Here is a 22,807-nt window from a genome sequence, read left to right on the forward strand (position 1 = left end):
AAAGTTAATAGGAATCACACCGCTAAATCCCTTCTCACTACACTAAAAATTTACCCCCTAGATAGTAAGCTCATATAGTTACCAGTAGTGCTTCCTCTGCTAGATAGAAAGCCAAATAAACTGGGGATGGTAAGTCCCATTTGATACTGCTCTGGATTGCTAACGAGTAGAAAGCTCAAATGCTTAAAAAAACTGAACTGTAATTTGGGTTGTACTCACACACTGAAATTAGGAACAACTACTGCTGTTGTAGCTACAGTTGCTGGGAAATGTCATGGCGTTTTAAGTTCATTTTAGCAGTAAGTTTTATTTTGGTATGCAGACAGGTATAATTAGCAGCAAATAACACATATTTCCTTTATTTAGCCTCTCTGAAATTCTGTTATCTGACTTCTGCAAAGGAAAGTGCGTAATATAAAGACTGTGCAAATTCTGCTATTTGCTCATTGCATTCATAGCAGCCAAAGCAAAGCCATTAAACAATGCAGGGTAAAGTAGACCCTTCACTGAACTTACAACACCCCCGTGTATCCAGGAGTGCAGTGACATTCTCCCGTCTCGTGGTCGCAGGTCGCTCCGTTGTGACACTGGCACTGGAACTGGCAGCCCTTGCCGTAGCTCCCGGGCTCGCAGAGCTCCTCGCAGCGCCAGCCCTGGTACCCATCTGCACAGACACAGGCACCTGTGATGGGGTTGCAAAGGGCCTCGTTCTGGCACTGGCACCGGTTGCTGCAGTGGGGTCCCCAGTGATCGCTATCGCAACCTGTAAAACATGGAGCAGGACGGTAGGTGTGTGGCACAACCACCCCGCTGCAGCCGAGCGCCCTTGGCAAGTGGGCAAAGAGACGTTAACAGAAAGCAGCATCTTTCTAAAGAGCCCTCAAACCTTCTAAACCCAACCCCTGAACCAGCAATGCACTTCAGCATGCAAGGAGACAGCAGCATCAATCTACACCTAGATTTGAGGACTTGTTTAACACCTTTATAGGATCAGAACTTAAATCTTTTAATATCCTGTTTCTTAGTGCCCTTAGATAGCTGGAAGGAATGAATTTATAGTGGAATTAGATGCAGAGGATCACATCCTGACTACAGTGCAGTCAACGGCAGGTAGAACTGCCAAGCAAAACCTGTAGATTTAATAATGTCATCAAATATTGTTTCTTTGCTCTGTTCCCTTGAGATAATAAATATCATCTAAAGAAGGATATCTCCTCTGATGGTGTTGGGTTTCGTTTTCTCCTGGAGTAAAGAGATAGCAGGGCAGAAAACAACACTGGAGTCAGAATTTCTTAATCCAGACTAAGGGATGAAGATATGGAGTGTGTACACCAGGTAATTCAGGTGCCATTAACAGCATGTACCAGCACTACAGAAGGGCTCCCAAGGCTATAGCAATTGACATGGAGGGCAGATTCTCTGCAGAGCACGTTAAGGCACAGTGAGAACCATTCACGCAGCAATCCTGCCTGATCATATCCAAGATGAGAGGGAAATCAGAGTACAGAAGGAGCTTGATTCTGATTTGCTATAGAAACAGTAATCAGCACCTGCAAAAAAATGTGTAATATTTATGCATATAGCTCTATTATAGCTCTAACCAAACAGCCAGGGGTTAAAGCTTCCTCCATAAGTGGTCAGGAAAAAAACAAGGTTTTCTTTTCGAGTCCTACCCTGCACTGCACTTCCCAACCTGTCAGTACAGTGGTGCCTGCTGCTCAAAATGCAGCTACTGGCAGAACTGCTTCTAAAGACTCAGTTACAGACCACGCTCCCAGTACAGCTGGGAACCAGAGCTGGCTTCAATTATATTGGCAGAAACTCTTCTGCCAGTATAAAATCCTCTGCCATGCAGGAAATGAGTGTGTAATCCCATCGACATAGCTGTCTTCACAAACTCTTTTACTTGCAAACATGTAAACTAATCCCCAGGTGACACACTGCTTCTTGGAGCTGGATGGCCATTTCTAGACTTAGCAATGCAAATACAAACACCACACAGGCCAGAAGCTCATGTCTGAGAAATTTCAGAGCCCCTTTCTTCCACAGCATGTACTTATAAACCCACAGTGGACAACAGTATTTCTCAGTTAATTCTGGCAAGCTTTTTGTCCCTCATCTTCTTGAGAAGTCAGCCATTGGTCAGTCTGAAGATACTTAGCAGAAAAGGAATAGGAGATTCCACTCAACTAGCACTGCTGATCATCAATTCACAAGTTTGTGCTTCCTGAGCAGCAACGTCAAAGACCCATGAAGAGACAATCCCAGAGCTTCCAGGATGACCCACAGGGGTTTGTAGATGCACATGTGGCTTTGTGTCCTGCCGAAAGCAGTGTGTGCAGCATGCTTCTGTACACAGCCCTGCGAGGCAGTTCACTCCTTTGCCTCATTTCTCCCACTGCCAGGGATGATAGTTTCTCCCTAACATCACTGGGAGCCAAGCAAACAAAATCTTACTCTTTAAAAGTCTTAAATTATTACCGTGAATCTGTGAAAGAGGTGCTCTATCTTTGTTTCCCACAGACACTTGGTAAGACTGTAAGCCCTCTGGGGCAGGAAGCAAATCTGCTGGAGCTGATGGGGTTTCCCTGCAATTTCCATTCCATAAATACAGATCTGTTTTCTGCAGAACTTGAAAATCAAGGGATGCAGCTCTGCACCTCCACAAAGGGCAAGCACCTGGAGCTTACAAGCGTGGGCAGCTTCCCTTAGAGTGGGGAAGCAAAGTGCAGGAATCAAAGCTGACCCTTCCTGATCCAGGGACGTGATGCTCCCCTCACCTCAGCCAGCCATAGAGCCCTGACAGGCAGCTGCTCTGGGCTGACATAACTCCAAGGGCAATTAACTACCATAACACAAATAATAACTCTCATTAGAAGACGTGTGCTATTCCTTTGTCTTCCATACTGCAGATAAATACTCCAACTATCAGACTTGTCTGCTTGGTTTGTGTTTTTCACTTTGAAAGGAAGTGAAATGTTTTGTAGGATGGGAAAAATATTTCCCAGCATCAGCTCAAGCATCTCATTTAGCTTTTACAGTGTCTGCCCCAAACACAACTCCATTATGTAAGCCATTTCTTTGAACACTTATTTACTATTTATTTTGGTCACATGCTTGCTTTCTTCCTGCACCAAAGTTCATTCCATGATCTAAGCAAGAGGAAGAACAAAATGTTCCAAGAAAGAGCAGAAATTCCTCTAACTGGTTGTAAAATCTTTTAAAAAAATCAAAAACAAACAAAACAAAAACAAAAAAACCCAACAAATCTGGATAACAGAAGAAGCCTGCAATGACCAGAAAACTAGCTGACAAACAGAATTTCCAAAGGCTTCTAAGTACAAGGCATCAGTGAGCACACGTTGCACCATTCAGTATGTTTAGCCCAAAGTAGCTAGCCAAAATGTTTTAATTATCTGTGAAATAAAACAGCTTGGCATACCAGATAGCTTCTAAGAACGTGAATTTCATGGGGATTTATTAGTGAGAGAACGTAAAACGAGGATTAAAGTACTTCTGAGTGCTCATGGAAGACACAGAAAAAAACAGAACTAAAAGAAGGGGCTTTTACTGTGTCACATTTACAATGCCTGATACTGCTAGACTCCTTTTTATGTTCCTAAAACTGCAAGCACACTTTGACTGCAGCTCTCTGAACAGTTAAAAACCCAAACCATAGCACTGGTGTACAACCAGGGCTAACATCCCATTTTCTCTCTAGTGATGGGATCATATCAACGCAGTGATGGGTTGCCCCTTCTAGATTTAAGTCTTTACCTCAGATGATAAAGATTTTCTGCTTTAGCTGTCAGTTCAAGCCCTGTGCAGGTCACAATGAGCAAGGCTATTTCATGCAGTATCACTTAATCTACTGCTGATTAATTGCAAAAGGAAATGAGTGAATTTCATTGGCACAGTACTAATGTAAAATTTGTGATAATGAAATATCACGTTCACTTGACTTTACGCTGCACTATCCTAACATGAAAATAAGATCTTTGTTGTTCAAAGTTTATCAATTCTTGTTTGTTTTTCCTCTTTTCTTTCCCTCAAGTCTCATTCTGCTGTGACAGAATGTGGGGCTGCAAGTAAGTTTTTTACCTGTGTGATTTGACTGGGGCATTATGTGATATTTATTCTGTGCTAACACATAGATCTGCACCGTGGTAAATAACCTTTGAACCATTCCAAAGATACAGACACAGAGCTGATCAGCTCAATCTGAGTACTTCTTCTTAGGAGTAGTTCCACTGAGCTCAAGAGGACCATGAGACTACTCAAGTGTGTAACTAGCCATGGGACTGAGGTCTAGTGGTTCCATCTAGAAAATCTAAAAACAAAAGAAACCAAAGACTTCAGTACTTGGGACATATTTTTGCAGTGTACATCAATATGGTAAATCCTAGCTGGAGTGGGATGATGATTCCAGCTCCTGAGATACTGGGCCAAGTATTCACAGTGCCATGGCAGCCATCGTCAGCACCATCTCTCCTGCGCACCCATACAAGCCAAGCCCAGCACAGTGTCATCATACCCTTGTTGATAGCCTCTCTGTGCTACCATAATAGAGATAAATAATAATAGCAACAACATGAGAACAGAACACTGATTGAAGCTTACACAAGAGCTACGCTGTAAATGCATACGCCATTAAAAACGTCAAAATGATACAGAGACTTTAACTATACCATCAATAAGAAAAGCAACCTGAGAGTGGTGATGCCAGGAAGGTACAAATGCTCCCTTCAGACCCCATGTGTGTTTGTCAATACCCAGAGAGATGAATCTGGAATAGCCAGCGCTCTCCTGGGAAGCGCTGCATTAAAGGAAGCTGCCACATTTCAGGTCACGTGCTAACAGTGCCTGGTAAATGTGCCAACTTATTCACTTATTCTCCTTCAAAAATATGACTGGAGATTAATTGCCACCAATAAACATGAAAATAACTCCGTAAAGGATGATGCTCGATGCCTAAGCGTAATTACTGCTGTCTGCATTAGGCAGTGTGACAGGTGAAAGATTCATCCCTCGGAGGAAAGGTTGCTCAATACAGCACAAAGTGTTTTCCTCCTCTCCACATCTCTGCCCCCACCCCGGAGCCTCAGTGCGTGCTGGAGCGAGGGCTCATTGCAGGAGGTGCTGCATGTGTCCTGCTGCAGTTGTGCACGTTGTCCAGTCACCAGCTTGGTCCTGTAAAATACACAGGGAGGACACACTGGATGTGCTGCGTCCCTCCTGAATGACTACACTTCCCTCCGGGAATGATTAGTGAATTAATTGCTGCACTCTGGGTCTGTCTGGTCTGTCTGCTGCACGACATTTAGGGCAGCAATGGAAGTTGGACATAGATGAAGCAAACACATGAGTTTGGAAACTTAGCAGATAAATAAAATGACTTCCAAGGAAGGCATACTGAGTATTAAGGGACTAAACCCAACAAGAGAATCAGATGTGCTCTTCCAACACTTTTCCATCACAGCATCTTGTTTCTCAGCAGCAGCACAGCCTGTGGTCTTACAGCCTACCTTATTTTGTTTTCACTGGCACAAACCTGTACGTGTACATTCAATAGCTAGTGACCAGAGCTGTACTCCTGGTGTGCACATACAGTGGGATGCTCATCAGAATTCACAGCTGAAAACTTTCAGCAGTTGCTTTTCTCAGTCTGGGAACTCAGGACCATATTGCCTTACAGCCATTTTTGGTGAATCCACTCTTTAAAGGAACTTTTTGCACATCTGCAATGAATTAAGCACATACTGTAGCTCATAGTCACCAATCAATGTTCTGGAATGTTTCCAAATTCAATTTAAGATGTTTAAATGCTACCCTTCAAAAAGGCAAACAATAAACAAAATAAACTTACTAAACCTAGGAAGATGAACTTTAAAATGCATTCTGTTATATTTTTTTTGAAATTAGGGATAGAATTTTCCTTTGGTATAACCGTAATCCTGTACGGCGACTCTGTGAGTACAAATTAAAGTTAAATGCAGCCCAAACTCTATTTTTTCACCTCTAACTCAGTTTTGGAATCCGACTGGGTTTAACATGGTTGGCCTAGCTAATGAAAACCAGCAAAGGAAACAGCAAAAGCTAAAGCATACGCCTGGATGTACTGAATAAATAATTAAAATAATCAATTAGCTTTTTATTCTCCGTACTTAGCCCAATAGGAAAACCACAGCCCCTGTATCGAGCTGATATCTATTCATGGTACAACCATGATTCATTCTGGCACAGTTCAACACCTTTAGAAACGGAAGCCAAGGCTGCCATAGGTTTGAAACGAGGCTTGTGAGAAGGGAATCCTCTCGCAGTGACAGATCACGGGGTTTGGCTCTGAGCCACAATGCATCCCTTGTGCTGGCACTGCACATAATACCCACACACTGCGAAAGGAATCTGCCAGTATATTGTAAAGTTACTTGCTGATCTGCTTGATTCTAAACCAAAAAAATGTTTATCTTGTAAGACTGTTTATCCTCAGACTTTCAACACATGTTTACGGACCGTGGCTGTCCTCAAAATAACCCAGATTTACAGAAATTCTATTCAGAAGTGTTTTTGCAAATACTTAAGAGACCAACATTCAAATACTGGGATTTTGGAAGGAGAAAACATCCTCTATACAACAGACACACCAGTGACTGCAGATGGATTAGGCCACACTGCATAAACTGCAGCTGATTTTCTGTTTTGTAACGGCATGGAGATACCAATAACCCACCGTGCAGCAAGTTGTCTTCCTCAGGCCTTACAAACAAGACAGGTTCCATAACTGCCACAACAGTAAGTTGGATTTCAGTAAATAAATACTGTATTGAGTGACAATGAGGTTAGAAAAAGTTTTTAATACAGAACCTTGCTGCAAATGCCATTTAGATTCTGCGTGTGGCTCCTGACAAATCCTCTGTTACGCAGAATTTACCGTCTCCAGTTTTGGCTGGAGGGGAAAGGGATACGGGTTTAAATCAGTAAACTAAACTAGCAGGTTTTTTGCTGGCTACAATTCATTTTTTTTATCCTTTCACCAACAATTTGGGACCCTTTCCATACACAAAGCAACACCCTGGCACTCGGCAGAGCACTGCCCCACACTCAGGGAAGTGCTCATATGCCTCAGTAAGAATCCACCTGTATCTGATTCAGCAATAAAAAATGCAACTTGCAGATACTTGGTGCCATCTCCAGATAATTCTTTAGCTTTAATCCTCAAAGATTTAATCTATATTAAAAGCCATCCATAATTAAAGTCTTTGGGTACTGAGCTGGGCTTCCCTTATGATTGTTCCTAGCAGCAGCCATGGGCCACTGGCTGTTTAATCTCTTCAATAAGCAAGAAGTCCACAGAGAGGATGACAGACATCTCCTGTGAGCCCATTACCCACATGTCAGAGGTTTGTTCTGGTCCATGCTGATGAACCACGTGTCTAGCAGCCTCATGACACTCTTGATGGAATTTTTTGCGTTTTCCATTTGCTTTCTGGGGGAAAGCAAACAAACTACGGAACACCATATATAAATAAAACATCTGACTTATGAAGTTGGTGTCATAAAAAAAAAACAGAAAATGTCAGATTAAAGGTTGGAAGGGCAGCAGTAATTCAGTGCTTGTGTCTATGAATCACGATATTGTCTTTCCCAGTGTGAGCACAGGCTATTGTCTACAAGCCCCGGCATTTTCTGTTTTCTGAGCTCGTATCTTTGCAGCCCTAAGGTTCCTGCACATGGCTTTCTGTGTGATGGTGTATGCTCTGAACTCACTGGCATTTTTATCTCCAGTGCCAGACTTTCAGTCACAGCATACACTCCTACAACAAAGGAAATACCGGTCTCGATGTTTACATCTCTCAGACCTCCCAGAGAATTTATTTTGCATGTGTAAATAGGCATTTGCAAAACTATCAGCCCAAGTAGAAAAACCCGGAGGTTAATCTGAGGCTGACAGAACTTGCAGACAACCCAGTTTTCCAAGTTTATATATCAGTCTTCATCAGAATGAAAGGAAAAGATGGGAAGGGAACATCAGCTGATTTTCCCCCAAATGGGTAGATTATTACCTTCAGGAGGAAATTAATCTACTTTTTTTTCTTTCTTTCTTTTTTCCTTAGGGACAGGAGGACAGTTTCTTATCCTTCAAGAAAGATGGTACAGATTCTCTCTGAAGTTCACTGTCTGAATCAGATAAGAACCATGTGGCTGATTTAGGTCATGATTTAATCTCCGATGATGATCACATTAGTCAATGACTCTCCAACATGTGGTACCTAATTCAATCACACCGCTTTCGAGACCCCGCAGTTTATTCAGCATCCTCTCAGGGACCATTTTCTTGTGAAAGTGATCCTTCTTCTCACAACTCCTCCACTGCACTCTGCAGAACAGTCAGCACCCTTACCGGGAGATGCATTTTCTTTCTGGACAAATGAAAACCAAATCACTCCAAGTCAAGGAAAAGTTGAATTATCTGGACATCTGCCTCATCAAATCCCATAATGAACTCAATGTATTTTAGAAGAAACAGCATCTTCTCCTGATAGATAGCAAAGTGTTGTTTTCATAACTTCCAGCATGAGCTATTTTGACAGAGGCTTCAAAAGAAGTGAAAATTGGAACAAAAAAAAAAAAAAAAACCTCTGAGAAGATTTCCTGTTTTTTGCAGAAATTACTGCTCAGCTTAATGAGCCTTTAACTCCACTGACAGTCTCGATGTTACAAGGAATTTAGAATCATGAAATGCTTCATAAGGGAGCGACAACATTCTATACAACACTGGCTGCTTTTCATTATAATTTTCTAGAGAGGATGCTGCATTCTTTAAAAAGTATTGGGTTTTTTTAGTGTCATATTAATGAGAGGCAAAGTCTGTTCTTTAATTAGAATTTTACTGTGGTGAATTAAAAAATACATGGGCAGAGTATCAGGAGCCTAATAAAACTAAATGAAGATAGTATCTTTCCTCCGTCTGAAACCCAGCAGTCTTTGCTCTGGCAAAACTTCCATCAATACTTATTATTGTCTAGGCTGGGCTCATAATAATAGAATCTGCAAGGAGCTTATTTCCAAATTCTGCCTTCCAACCAGCTAAAACCTCCTCTCTCTCTTTTAATATCTACAATGGATTTGACATTTTCATTGACCATACCATGAAATTTCCCTTTAATGCCTCTGCACAGGAGTACTATCAGTTTTGCCTGCATGAAGGGGTAGAAACACATCTGGAAATGCCTAAAGCACTGCAGAACAGGTGCAGGGAAAGAGCTCAGGCATCCTTTAGCAGCCAGTGTTGCAGGGGCAATCAGAGAGGCTGCAAAGTATTGCTCTGAAGTGATTCAAAGCAAACAGCACAGAAATAGAAGGAGGAAATTAGGATCTGTGTCCAGTATGCAACAGTCAAAAGGTTGTAAAATGCTCCATGCAAGTATTAAGATACTTGCCCTCTCTGTATGGTCTTTAGCTGAGCGCTTAGCAAAGCAGAGATGGGTTCAGAAACAAACCCATTCACTATCTCCATTTATTAGCACAGTTGGCTCTGCTAAAGCTTAGCACAGATCTATGGGGACATGCTGGTGGCTGCTGTGCTGGATGCCCACCTGCATGGTGCAGGGGAACAGCGTTCAGCACATGAGGAGCCTGCACTACTCTGACCACTGACATCCCCTTCCCAACTTCTGTGACTGCAGCATGGAGCTGCTCACATGTGACCAAGTGGGACCAACTCCATTTAGCAAAACTCTCAGGGAGAAGTGCTAAGGAGAAGCTCCTTTCCAACTGAACAGCAGAAGGTCACCCTGCTTATCTGCAGGGTATGCAATATACCTTTATTCACAGTTAAAGTAGTGCTTAAAGAAGAATATCTTTTTGCCACTAGATTAGCCAGAGTATGTTCCTTGTCATTCCCACCCCCACACAGGGATGCACGCGGCTCTTTGCCTTTGACTGTGCAGGTCAACATGCAAATTGACATGAGCAATAAGGCTTGGCCAATGGGTGGATAAAATGGTGCCATCAAGATAAGCATAAGGGAGAATTGCGACAGCAACCAACCCGGCTTCAAATCATACCATACAGATTCACCTTCAAGGGGACGCATAAGCACATCTCTCATGCATAGCATAACGCAGCACTGCCTCACCAGCCATTTTTAAGGTGGTCAATAAGCATTTAACTTCATTGCATCGATACTGAAACCCAAAGTAAACACTGTGGATTGTGATACTTGCTTTTATTTCCAGCAGTGCAGCTGGAAAGGAAAAACTGCTTCTTTCCCTGTCCCACAGCCCCATCCCATCCGTACTGCCTGCACAATGCTTTCCAGACAAATAACATCAGCTTAAAGGCTGTTCTGCCCCAGTAAATGAACCTAGGTAAAAATCTTATCTTCCCTAGTGAGAATTCTGTTACCTAAGGACTTCAGGAAAGAATTAGAGCAGCAGAAGGCCTGGTGGCCTTTGAAATGTGGGTGTCTTTTATATCTGAAACAGTTCAAAGGCTCACAAAAAGCTATGTGCAGGTACCAACGCAAGCTGCTCGCTGTTCTCTTTTCTTCTAGGCATACTTGAATCTTCACATGGCTCTTTAATGTTACCTAATGTCTTCAAGATATCTTAAATGCATGGCTGTCTTTCTTTTACAATAAACCATTAATAGTAATGTCCCTTTAAGGCACATGAAAAGCAGGAGTTTTTTTTAAAAGAAGTGCTGCCCTATGTAACCCAGTAAAAACTAGAATGTTCACTCATCAGAATCACACTGTGAAGATTGGCACAGCCTCTAAAAAATCTATTTAATATATTTATCAACAGAAAATAACAAATCTACTATAAGAAATACTTAAGGGACTGGTGACTGAAATACTGGAATGTAGCCTGTCTTTTCTGTCTTTACTGTCCTGGGCACCACGATTTTGAATGTTCTGCTAAGAGGTACTCAGAAAGGCAGAAAAATACTGCATAGCTTCAATACCAGGAGTCAAAGCACAGACGGCTCCCAGTGGGCATGGATGGCAAACGACAAACACCAGAGGACCAAAGCAGCACTGGAGGAACATGCAGTAAAATCCCAGTGTCCTACACAGCACTACAGGCTGCACCACTTGCTCAGGATGCTAATGCTGAGCACAGAGCAGCCATGGGTCTCATAACTAGAGCCAGCAGTCTGCACTCACCGCAGAGCTAGGATGCCCCAAAGTGCAGAGCAGAAAATAAAGACTCAGTGCTGACTGCCCTCCTGTAGCTTCCCCTACATACTGTCCTATGGCAGTGCTTCAGTTTCTTAACTGAAACTTAACTCCAAAGAAGAAGATACAGACTTATAAATTATTGAGATCAGATATCTAAAGCTTGATATTTTGTCTTCTGAACATGTTCAAATGCTGTTCACAGAAGCATAAATTAATGCCAGTTTCCAAACCAGAACTTGCTCTAAACTGGGAAATGAAACTTTTTGTTATGATGTTAAACACAGACAATTCTTAAACTGTTTTACATTTTGAAATACAGGATAATCAAAACTGTTCATCCTCACAATCAGCTCTGGGTTTGCTGAACTGAAATGTTTTGACAAAATCAAAACCATATGGAAGCCAGTGCTCCAGGAACAGTTTCACCATTGCGGATTAGTGCATTAAGCAATCAAATGTCAGGCAGTCAGAAAACAGTAAATCATCATGCTGCATGTGTTTACAAACAATGTGCTCGTGCCTGGAGCACAATCAGCGGGTCAGCTCACAAGAAACCTGGAAAATCCTGCAGAGGCTCCAGTGCTGCCTCTGCTGTGCTGTGCTCAAGGCTTCAGTCTTGCTTTTAGCAGTCCGAGGAAGTGCCCACGTGAAACAGCTTTATCTCCGGATTAATTTAATCTCTTTCTTAGTGACAACTGTCACTGAAAAGTAAAAAAGCAAAACAGACATACGTGCCTTCCTGGCTAGATGGCAGCAGGCAAGCAAACGGGATTTTGCTGGAGAAGAAGACAGCATCTGTGCATTAAGATTTTTAATTGCCAGATTTCCTACAATATTCAGCTCTCTCCACTTTCCTACTGGCAGCAGAGCTATATTTTAAAAAGCTAAAAGGAAAAAGAAGGATTTCAGATGAAGCAATCGTCAAAATTACCCACTGACCACGCTGTACGGTGCCCATCACAAGCATCACAGGCCCATCCAGTGCCCTCTGCGGTCAAGGAACTTCTTCCTGTTGTCTACAATGGTCTTTGATAGAGGTTGGCCACAGCAAGTCAAGTTAGTGCCATCTGCAAAATCACATTGATGCCTAACTTTCCTATTTCTTTTGCTAAGCAAGGTTCTCTGCTCACTGGTGAATAACTGAGCAGAACAAACAGCTCACGCACACACCAAATATTAAATAATCAATGAGAAAGACATGACCCCAAAGCAGACCGTTTTGCTTGCTGATAAACAGGAACCACCCAGGGAAATGTCGAACGCTGCCTGGTGCTGTGTGCGTGGTGGTTGTGGGGTAGGTGGTGGTTTAGGAATGCTGCTGACATCCACACACAAATCTGATGACACAGGAAATTAGCATCCGTTCTTCTCCCCTTCGGAAGAATTTACTAAATATAGCTCACCCTTTTAATATTTAAGGATATCTGCAGAATGTTGTCGTGTTTGAAAGGGTTCTTTCCTGACTGGATTTTCATCATCAGGCTTAGTAATCAAGTTGTTTTATTCAGAACGGATAATTATTAGTTGAATAATTAATTACTCTGAGTGCATTACTAGATAAAATTCAAAGTACGGTGGTGTATGAAAAAGAATATGCAACAATTTGAGTTTTAAGTTGTGCAATAAGATCAAAATGTGCAGGGTTTTTTGGACGTATAATAGAACTGCCTCTATCGACAAAGCCCCATGCAAACACTGCCTAAATCCTCATGGTGCACTTATGAGCTAGAAAATATATTTTATCACCTTCTTATAGATTGGTCTTTTATAGAGTCAGTCAAATTACATTAAACTATAGAGCTATCCGGAAAGTGGCAGCATAGAGATAGAATAGCTCCAATTTCTGAAGTCTAAACTTATGTCCAGTTTTGAAAGTCTAAATTTATGTTACACTTCATATTTTTTCTCTACATTTATAATTCTACACTGAATTAAAGATATGAAAAACTATTTTTTACATATAGAGAGATTAATCTGTAAAGTATTTTTCTCTCTCTCATCAATAACAGCGGTTAACGAGGCGAACACCGGTACAGGTAACATCGCTGTGTGCAGACTGAAGGTGAGGCTGGTGCAGGACTCAGACCTCCTGAGGAAGGAGCACCTGCAGCCTGGCCAGCATCGTTTCAGCCAGCCCTAGGAGGTGACAGCAAGTGACATTCAGGAGACACCTACACAGCACCATGACTGCGGCACGCACGAGGAGATCCAGCTGGCTGGAGCCCAGCTCAGCACAAACAATGCCAGCCCCTTCTGCTGCCACCACCCTCTGATTGCAACGGTGGATACAACCCCAATGATTGCTTATTCAGTATAATTAGACTCTAATTAAAGGTGGCTAAAGCAGTAATCACTTGTTCACTTGCTCTAAGTGCCATTCCCCAAGCTTCCCGAGCAGAGACAAACTGAGGCAGGCGGCACAGAGCAAAGGGATGCTGCTGATCCGGGGGACAGCCCCAGCTTGCGCTAGAAAACCACACAACAGAAACTGAGGAAAACCTCAAAGTCCTTTATAGGTACAGCTGACATACAGTAATCCAGCAAAAATGTTCCAGTTCATACTATCCCCACTCCTGGCATTTCAGTTCCCAGTTCTACCACGCTCTTTAAGGTACCATGGGACACTCAGACCACATCTTTTTTCTCTGTGCTTACTTCCATTGCCATAAACACTGCCATGGGGTTTTACAGACCTGTGCTGATTTCCTCACTCACCTGGGCCCCAGCAAAACAAAACCCAGCTAAGTGACACAGTATTTGCTGCAAGACTTCCCACAGGCTGCAATGGCACCTGGTGCGTTTTGTTTGACTGCCATGATCTAGAAATTTCTGCAAATTGAGGGATTCAAAAGGCAGTAAAACCACACAGAGATACTACTGGAGTTCCTGCAAACATTCACTAATGGAAATTGCTAAGTGTAAAATTAATTAAGTTCATAATGTACCAGAAGGACTCGTCCTTACAGAGACTTTGTAGCTAGAAAAGTTTGAATGCTTTATTGTTCTGTAACTCGCATATATGCAGACTCTTCTATTTGGCACATCCTTAATTTCTGTCAAACTAACAGAATTCTAACATTTTCTGTCAGGGAGCTGTAAATCCTGGAAAAAAAAGCTTTAAAAAAAACTTCACTGTTGACTCATTTCTCTCATTCCTAGCAGATCAGAAATAAGGAAGACTTGAAAGCAACATCATGAGCCCAAGAATTATCCCTGCCTCTTGAAAGGCAGACAAAATTAAACTGGGGGATCTGTGCTAAGGTGGTGGAAATTACTAGGTCTGTGCACTTGAAAGATTAAGAAGGTGACTTCCCACTGAGACTTGAGAACACAGGTGCACATCATTTTTAAAAATATGCATTTTTAACCTTTTAAATTTGCTAGCAAAGCAAGGAAGTTCTTGAGGAACTGCAGTAAACACGGCAATTCAATCAGCTTCTTCCAGACTACATTTCACAACTTCCCAGTTCTTTAACCCAAGAGGTCAGTCTACTGTGGAAGACGCTTTGGCAGACAGCAGTACAGGAGCTAAAAGGAGTTGAAAGCAACACAGAAACTCTTTGTTAGGTACTGCATAACCAAATCTCTTAATTCACTGCAGAGATGGCTCTGGGGCTAATGTTGATGGTCGTTGCTGAAAGCAGTGTCCTGTCCTCTGCTCTTCCTTCTAGGATTTGCAAGAGGATGTGCATAAAAAATTATTTCATTTAAAAATGTTTGGATATCAAGAAAAGGTTCTGCACCAGAGGCTGTGCGTGGAACCGGCTGCTGGGGCAGTGATCACAGCCCAAAGCTGCCAGGGCTCAAAGAGCATCTGGGCAATGCTCTCAGTACGGTCTGAGGTTTGGGTGGTCCTGTGTGGAGCCAGGAGTCTCACTCAATGATCCTTATGGGTCCCTTCCAACTCAGGATATTCTAAGATTCTGAGATTAAAATGCCTTGTATCATTTTTTAAGTCAAGGCTCTACAATCAACACACTAACAGGAGAGAATGTTATTTTTCAGAAGATTCTAAAACATGCCAACTGAATATAGATTTCAAGGGTTTTGTTTTTTATGCTTTCTCCACTCAAGCGACTTCAGCCTGCTAGACCTGCAGACTCTTAAAAGAGTTATAAGCTCATAATGCAAATACTCTGAATTTCACTGAAAATCCAAACACCATTTGACTGCCAAGCAATAACAAGCACGCCTCATGCATAAACCAACTAATTCTCTTTTCTAAGCCTCTGGAAAAATAGCAATTGTCTTTCATCTACATCTCAGAAATAAACTTACCGTTAATTTGTACCTGCCCTCCAATTACAGGCAGACCCCTGTGCTGCCTGTTTGCATCTCACTTATGGAAAGAGGCTCCAGCTGAGGAGCAGGACAGCCAAGCTGGTGGTCACTCTTTGCACAGGATAAATACTACAGCAAAGACTTCAAAAGATGGGATGCTAATGAAAATCCTGATCCACAGCCCATGGAAATGAAAGCAAATACACCACTTGCTTTGCAAATGTAGCCCTATAACTTGTTTTGTTCTCAGATTTGTTCTGGCACCAGAACTTCTAGTTCCCACCCAAAATACTGCCAGGTTGAATCTTAGTGTAAAAGATTTGAAACTGTCAATCCAAGTTCTTGTTTTCACAACTCCCAATTATTGTAACATTTTCAATGTGGGAGATCTTTGATCCACCCCACCCAGAGCACAGCTCTGCCCATGCAACTGCCAGCATCCCCGCTTCTGCTCCAGTACCTCTGCCTGAGCTCACTACTTACACCACCTCTGTAAAATGCTTTATTGATGCCAAGGTTCTACAGCTAAGTTTTAAGGCACTCTACAGTGATGCTCAAACATATCTGAAAGATCCTCCGTGGTATCCATATGTTCTCAATTGTCAGTGAGGTCAAAACTGACAGCTTGCTCAGCCCGCCGAGATAGAACTGTAAGTCTTTGGATTAGGACTTTTAACAACTCTGCTTTTCCTGATGCTTGTGCAAACCCCTCAATCTGTCTTGGCATTTAAACTAAAGACATTTTTATTTGCTGTTGCTTTTGACTGTTCTTAGAAATACACTTCAATAAAATTCTGTTATTGTAAAAAATCCCTTAAAAACCAGCTCAAGGTCTAGAAAAACGACACGAATTCAATCATAGTAACCTTTTTCACTAGCGCATTTGGCAACCATACTTTGCTAATTAGCCGTGATTTAAATATTATTGCTGTTAAATCCACAGGCCAGTTAATTTTAACTTCATGGCCCAGGAACGCTTAGCACTGTTTACCTATCAGCATTTCACCACCCTATTAAAGAAGAAAATACTTCCTCCTTGTTTTACTAAGGACTTAGCCAAATCTAATTTATAGCAATCATAATCAAATAGCTGAGGGCTTTTTCTCCCCCTAAATATTTTAAGTTAGATGTAGTGGAGCAGTTAAGATTTTTACTAGGTTTTGATCTTGTATTTTGTGAAGATTGGAGGAATTATTTCTTACTCGCATGAATTTCTCAGGTTATCCAGTACTTCCTGCACTCTGAAGCAGGGAAAGGTATTCTGGAGAAAAATAAAGCAATTAAAAATGCAATACCAAATGTGCCAGGGCCCATGGAACGATGTCCCAGTGCAGTTCACAGCAGGCTATTGAAAAGCCCCTCTGCAACATCTGTAAGCTGCATTGTGACTTTAGAAACTACCAAAGAGCCTGATGATAGAAGACAGTAGCAAAGTGTTTCTCACACAACCATCTCTTTTAGCAATTAGATCATACAAGTTTGATATTATCAGGAAGTTGGTTTACCAATGATTGGCAAAGGTCCATTACGTTCTTCAGCGCCACCATCATGAGCCACCCCTCACCTAAACCAGGTCATCCTTCTGCAATCAGATCTTTCACAAGTGTGAAAATGCAGTGAGGAAACATGGCAGCTGGTTGAGCAAAGCATAGGAATGTGTGGGCCTAAAGTATTTCTGCGCTTTGATTCTCCTGTTATGAATGTGTGCAAACAGAACAGGAGGAAGAAAGCAAAGGATGGAGAGTATTAGATGGAGAAAAGAAAACACAGCAGGAGGAAAGGAAGAGAAAATACATAGCAGGAAAAAACAAAGAGGGAAATACATTAAAAGGCACAGAAGAGAAATAATACATAAATTCCAGAAATAACAGAGACAAACAACTGAAAGAAGGCTTTACATTCCTGCTGTCCTTGCCAAGAGGATCACCAAGGACTCCCTGCATTAGTGCCCCACATAATATGCCCATGAAGACAATGAAGGTCACTGGTTCGTAGGGGGAAGTAGGCAGCAATGGGCAGCCCATTATAACTACCACATAAATGATCGATTTGTTCATCCTTGTTAACCGAAAGCAGGAAGGGGATGGGCCTGCTTGTGCTCCCCAAGGCCTCCATTCCCAGCCCGCTCTGCTCCTGGTGCCAGGCACAGGCTTCTTGCCTTTCACTCTTTGATAGGCAGGGAATAATGACTGCAATAAAACAAATATCTGCTTCTTGCACACACACACACACATCTAATGTCTGATTTCCTGGGAGCTGTATTAGCAGGGTTATACCAGTCAATTTTTAAAACTTAGGATAGCATTAAAAAACTGACAAATGCCACTCGGTCACGTCCACGTTGTCACTGTTATTGAAGCCTCTGGAGAGAGTGTCAAAGAAATAAAGCAAATTTCTTTTTTGCTTAATTTGTGTCAATTGATTTCCTATTTTTAATTAATAATTCTAATTATGATGCAGCAAAATTACCCAACAGACACAACCAGTTTAATCAGCATGTATTGATTGTAACAGTAGAATTATCCCAATGTTCCTGACACCATCGATTTTCTGTTGAGCGAGTATAAGAAAACACAGGCTGGACGGACTCAGCTGTCAGCTAACGGCACTGATGATCCCTGAGCTATGAATTGGTGCTCCTGACCTCACAAATAAAAACACAGACATTATCTACTGCTTCAGCACTTCAGAGAAGCAATCTGGTGATTAAGTTATGATACAAATAAGAGGGTTTTGGCCATAGCGACAGCAGCAAGAAAATCAAGCTAGCGCAGACTGACTTGAAGCAAAAAGCAAACAGTGAGGCAGCTGTCAGGAAAGAGTTTGTAAAACTTAGCTCTCTAACTCATTTGCTTTAAATTCCTAATTTATCTTCATTTTGGACAGCTCCAAAACACCTATTTAACTGCAAACACATGCTGAGACGTGTGTGGTAAGCACTTCCCTGTTCTTTGCAAGTAGCTCATCTGGTAAGATGCTCGCAGGGCCAGCAGGATGTACAGGCATTGACACCTTCCTGCATATAGCTAATGCTCACCCTAATGACACTGTTCCCATCAGCATCTCACCGTTGCTTCCTCCACAAGCAGTGCTCTAGGGATGAGAAATAATAGAGAAATTACAGAGAAAGCATGCCATGATCCAAGCTATTATTCAGCCCTTTTTCTAAGTCACTGGGAATTCAGCAATTCTCTGTTCATTAAGTTCCAACTTCTGCAGAAACAATGGAAAAAGCCACCTGGAATGGCACAGAAAAAAATTTAACCACTTTCAGTTTGAATGTTACAACTTTGAAAACACAGAAAAACTTTGCAGCAGATCTCTGTGGTGTGCCTTGCACAGCCCTCTGGGGACTGCTGCCTTACTGCAAAGGTACAGCACCTAAACCAGCTGCCATGAAATGGGGCCTTCCTACATGGGTGTGGAGCAACCAAGGGCTCTCCTCTGTGATTGCCTCAATAACAGTGAAGAAATCAAATCCCAAAGAAAACAGCAACTTCTCATGGAAGCCTGGAGTATCCGTGTGCAATGACAGTGATTGTAACAGAGATGAGTTTGAACCAAGCCTCTGGAACCAAGCTGTTCCCAGCTTTGTAGGCAAACGTGCAATGAGAGCTGAATGCTGGGCCAAATAGCATTACAGAGTGGACAGGAAAGAACAGTGCGGATGCTGCTGCATAAAGGCAATGGAAAGACGGCGATGTGTCACCGATTTGACAACAGGAAATACAGCTTACAGGATATTCCCTTACCTGAAGCGCAGGAACAGCTTGGGAATGGGACCAGTTTTTGGAAAGCAGGGTTTTTAAGCTGTTTGGCTCACTGCAGAGTGCAGTACTGTCTGTCAGAAGCTAATCTACCAAGTTTTCCCTTATTTGTTGTTTTTTTCCATGATAGTTGACAATGCAAGCAGATTTAGCAAAAAAGCAACTGTGTTAGAAGTGAATCACAGTAACACAAGAAGTACTATTATTCCTTTAGCCTGTAAATTAATCTTAAACGTTTTCTGCTTACTCAAACTATAATGTGTCAGTAACAAACATGATTACACTAGTTAGCTTTTTGGCTAAAATATTTGGAGCAGTAAATTTGATAGATAATTAGAGTAACAGTTATTTGTTCTTTGCCAAACCTGCAGCAAGGCATGCCTGCCTGCAGAGTTATGTCTTTTTAAGCACAAAAAGATAAGCAGTACACATCATACACTTTGAATAATGAGAAAGATTTCCTATGGCCAGCATTTCAGAAGTGGAAACAGACTGTGGTTTGATACAAACCATATCTATTTATGTAAAATGGTATTTTAATTGGAGTTACTTATCCCTGTGATATAAACGAGGCAATGAAAAATGATGGATGCACTCTGGTAATTATTGTTATACCACCTTGCAAGCTACAACAAAAAAAATCTTTCATGTACATAATGGTTGTTTAAATTTTAATAAGAGACAGAACTGCACTTCAGCAGGCAAAATATTAATGCTACATTTTGGGCAATATTTATATTTAAATATAAACAATATTTAACTGAGCAATATGTGAAATGCTGGGTGGATTTATTTAAGTGATAAATCAATCTATTTTTGAAACACACAAAAGAAAGTGAAAAATGTATTAATGAGTTACTTGTCACAGCAGGAAAGTAAAGCATGACACAGCATAAACTCATTGCATCCCCAAGTATAAAACGTGGTACTATGTATGATGGCATGGATGCAAATGCTCTTATAGCAGTCACTGCTGTTGCTCCTTCATCTCTGCTGAACAGCAAAGGTTAAGAGTGCAAAAACAGTTTCTGTTCATTATCACACAGAATGAATAGCAATATAAATTCTTAATAATTGTTATACCTATGGGGGAAGCGAAGCAATTCTGCTCATTTAAATGAAATGAAAGCTGGGCACCAAAGTCATCCTTCACTTCTTCTCCGGCTACAGAACAATGCCCCCCAGAACGTAAAAAGGCCCCAGTGCTCTCCATCACAGCTATTACAGACTTTCCGGAAAACAGAACAGCCAATAAGGCTCAGAGAGACTATTAACAGAGCACAAGTCTTGGACAGTGCAGAGATATCAAATGCAATAGTCCTATTACAGATAAATCCTCTAAAGATAGGAAAAAAAATGCAGAACAGTGACTGTCTGTACAATCAACCAATGCATCATTCGTCAGAAAATAAATGTCCAGCTTATCTTGAAAAAAATGCCAAGAAGTTGCTTGTAAGAGAGGAGTGTATTGAATAAAAGACTAAAGCAATCAAGACCTTCTGTGGTTATAATCTCATTTGTGCATTGACAGTATTTCAGTCAATAGGCCGTCATACACTAGCTAGGAGCTGTATTGTAAAAAGGTTTGGACCATCATACCCAATTTCATAGCTGAGGCCATACAAGGTCAGAGAGTGGAATCATTATTCTTAATACGGTGATTGATCAAGCCATAAATCCAGCAAAATTACATTTTACTTTGGTGTCTCCCACAGAGATATTTTTTTTCCCCATGCAATTCATGTGTATTATTATTTCTAGCAACCAGATCACAGCATCAGGATAATCAGTGCATGTAAAGCATGATCTTGGTTTTATTCAAATGAATTGCAAGTCCTCTCTCTGTTAGGGCAGCAGGGGAAAAGGAAGGGCAGCTGCCAGTTTTCTCAGGGGCTAGTTCATAATCCTCTGTGGTTCTGGATGCAGATCAGCACATCCCAAACATTACTACTAAATAAAGCAAAAGGAGAAGAGGGCCTCTCAGAGAACCTGAATCAAATGTAAGAAACCAAATGAAACCCTCAAATTATCTCATTTGCTTTCGATTTGCATTAGGAAACAACTGCACTGTGGAACAAAGAGAACAGTGCTGCTGACTGGGGAACAGTAGCAGTTGGCCCTAAGTCACAAGAGGAACTTGCTGCACTGCACAGTTCTGCATTGCATTGCAGGCTGCAGGATATAATTGAACTGTTTGGCTTTGGAGTCCCTCTCCATTGTGAATGCAATACTAATGTGCCATACTGAGCTTCCCCAAACAATAACAGGGGTAGGAATAAAGAAACCTGACTGTCCTAGTTCTGCACAAACCTCTCTAACCCAGCTTCATTTAGTTACATGAAAAGAGGGAAAATACTGCAAGCAGAAGACATCAGCAAATTGTGCAACACAGATGAAGGGCATTTTTCTCAAATCCCTGATTTGATCAGCTCAAGATACGTCTCCCCTATATCAGTAATCACCCGGATAGAGGGTTTAGCAACTAACTCTCATTATAGAGATGTTAAGCAGCGATTTTTTAAAAGTGAGAGTTAAGCTGAGAAGAGCTTTTTGACTAGGAGCCAGTGTGCTCAATCAATTAAACCATCATAAGAGAAGAACAATCAGACCAAGGGGAAAATGTGTGTGCGAGGCTGATCATTAGTACAACTGAACTGTCACCTGAGTGTAGGCTGGACTGTGGCCCCAGAAGTAGATTGATGGATGACTTCTGCTCAGCAGAGAGCAGCCCACAGTGAATTCTGATAAGATCTCAAAATAAATCTTGCAGTATTACAACCTAAGGTGCAGCTGCAGCCTCTGCAGCCTCGCTGTAGCATATAAGCAATGAAGGTCCTCCTGTGCCTCGTTCCTGGGAGATGTTTGCAGAGTGCTGGTGAAAAGCTAGAAGTGAAACAAGCTTAAGAAGTCCAGAAAGAGTTGGATGAGGTTCTGTGGCTCAGAGATGCCCATCCGCTTGTATTTCTAGATGACAACTTCATGCTTACAAGTTAGAGAAAGAAAGACTTCTAGAGAACTTTTGCAATCCAAAGCAAGAAGGCAGTGGTAGGATGCAACAAATGTAGGGATTAAGCTGTCGGCCAGCTGCTTTCTGGGTGCATAGAGACTGCTACCTATTGACCTGCAGAGTACCTGTAAGGAGGAGCTGATGTCAGACAACTTGCTGTGAAAGGTTTCTGTAGCATGAGGAGCTCATTGCATCTTCAGTACTGTGTGCACTCTGGTTTAGGCTCCCTCAGTAGTACAGAGACAAAGAAACAATTGATCCTCTTAGCAAACACAGCCAAATCCTAAGCATAGTGGAACACTCCTACTGAATTCAAGTGCCCACAAAGGCCTAAGGTAGTGGAGACCTCTGGCTCTCAAGCTACAGTGATGTGACTCTGGAATCAGACCTTAGTGTATAATTCATTAGAAGACATGTGAACTTCCACCATTCCTCATTTAGGAAGGAAGTTTGTGCTGTAAGACATGCTGGGTTCATTCCTGACTATTACAAAGCCAAGGGAATAGCCTTACAAATGAATCTAAAAATCATCGTTCAGCTCCTCTGGGATCTCAAAGACTCACAGAT

The 22,807-nt window shown here is 41.8% G+C and overlaps 1 protein-coding gene across 6 annotated transcripts in view; it reads right to left on the bottom strand.

Annotated features, from left to right (window-relative positions):
- Positions 1-22,807, bottom strand: part of MEGF11 (multiple EGF like domains 11) — a 254,379-nt gene that overhangs the window by 89,731 nt on the left and 141,841 nt on the right. For all 6 annotated transcript variants that reach the window (XM_042875569.1, XM_042875567.1, XM_042875573.1 and 3 more), the window contains exon 7: positions 517-763. In XM_042875569.1, the coding sequence (XP_042731503.1) occupies positions 517-763 (247 nt within the window). The remainder of the gene's footprint in view (positions 1-516; positions 764-22,807) is intronic.

This window comes from Lagopus leucura, unplaced genomic scaffold (genome assembly GCF_019238085.1).
Source record: "Lagopus leucura isolate 7727_CA_CO unplaced genomic scaffold, USGS_WTPT01 Super-Scaffold_100015, whole genome shotgun sequence".
NCBI lineage: Eukaryota > Metazoa > Chordata > Aves > Galliformes > Phasianidae > Lagopus > Lagopus leucura.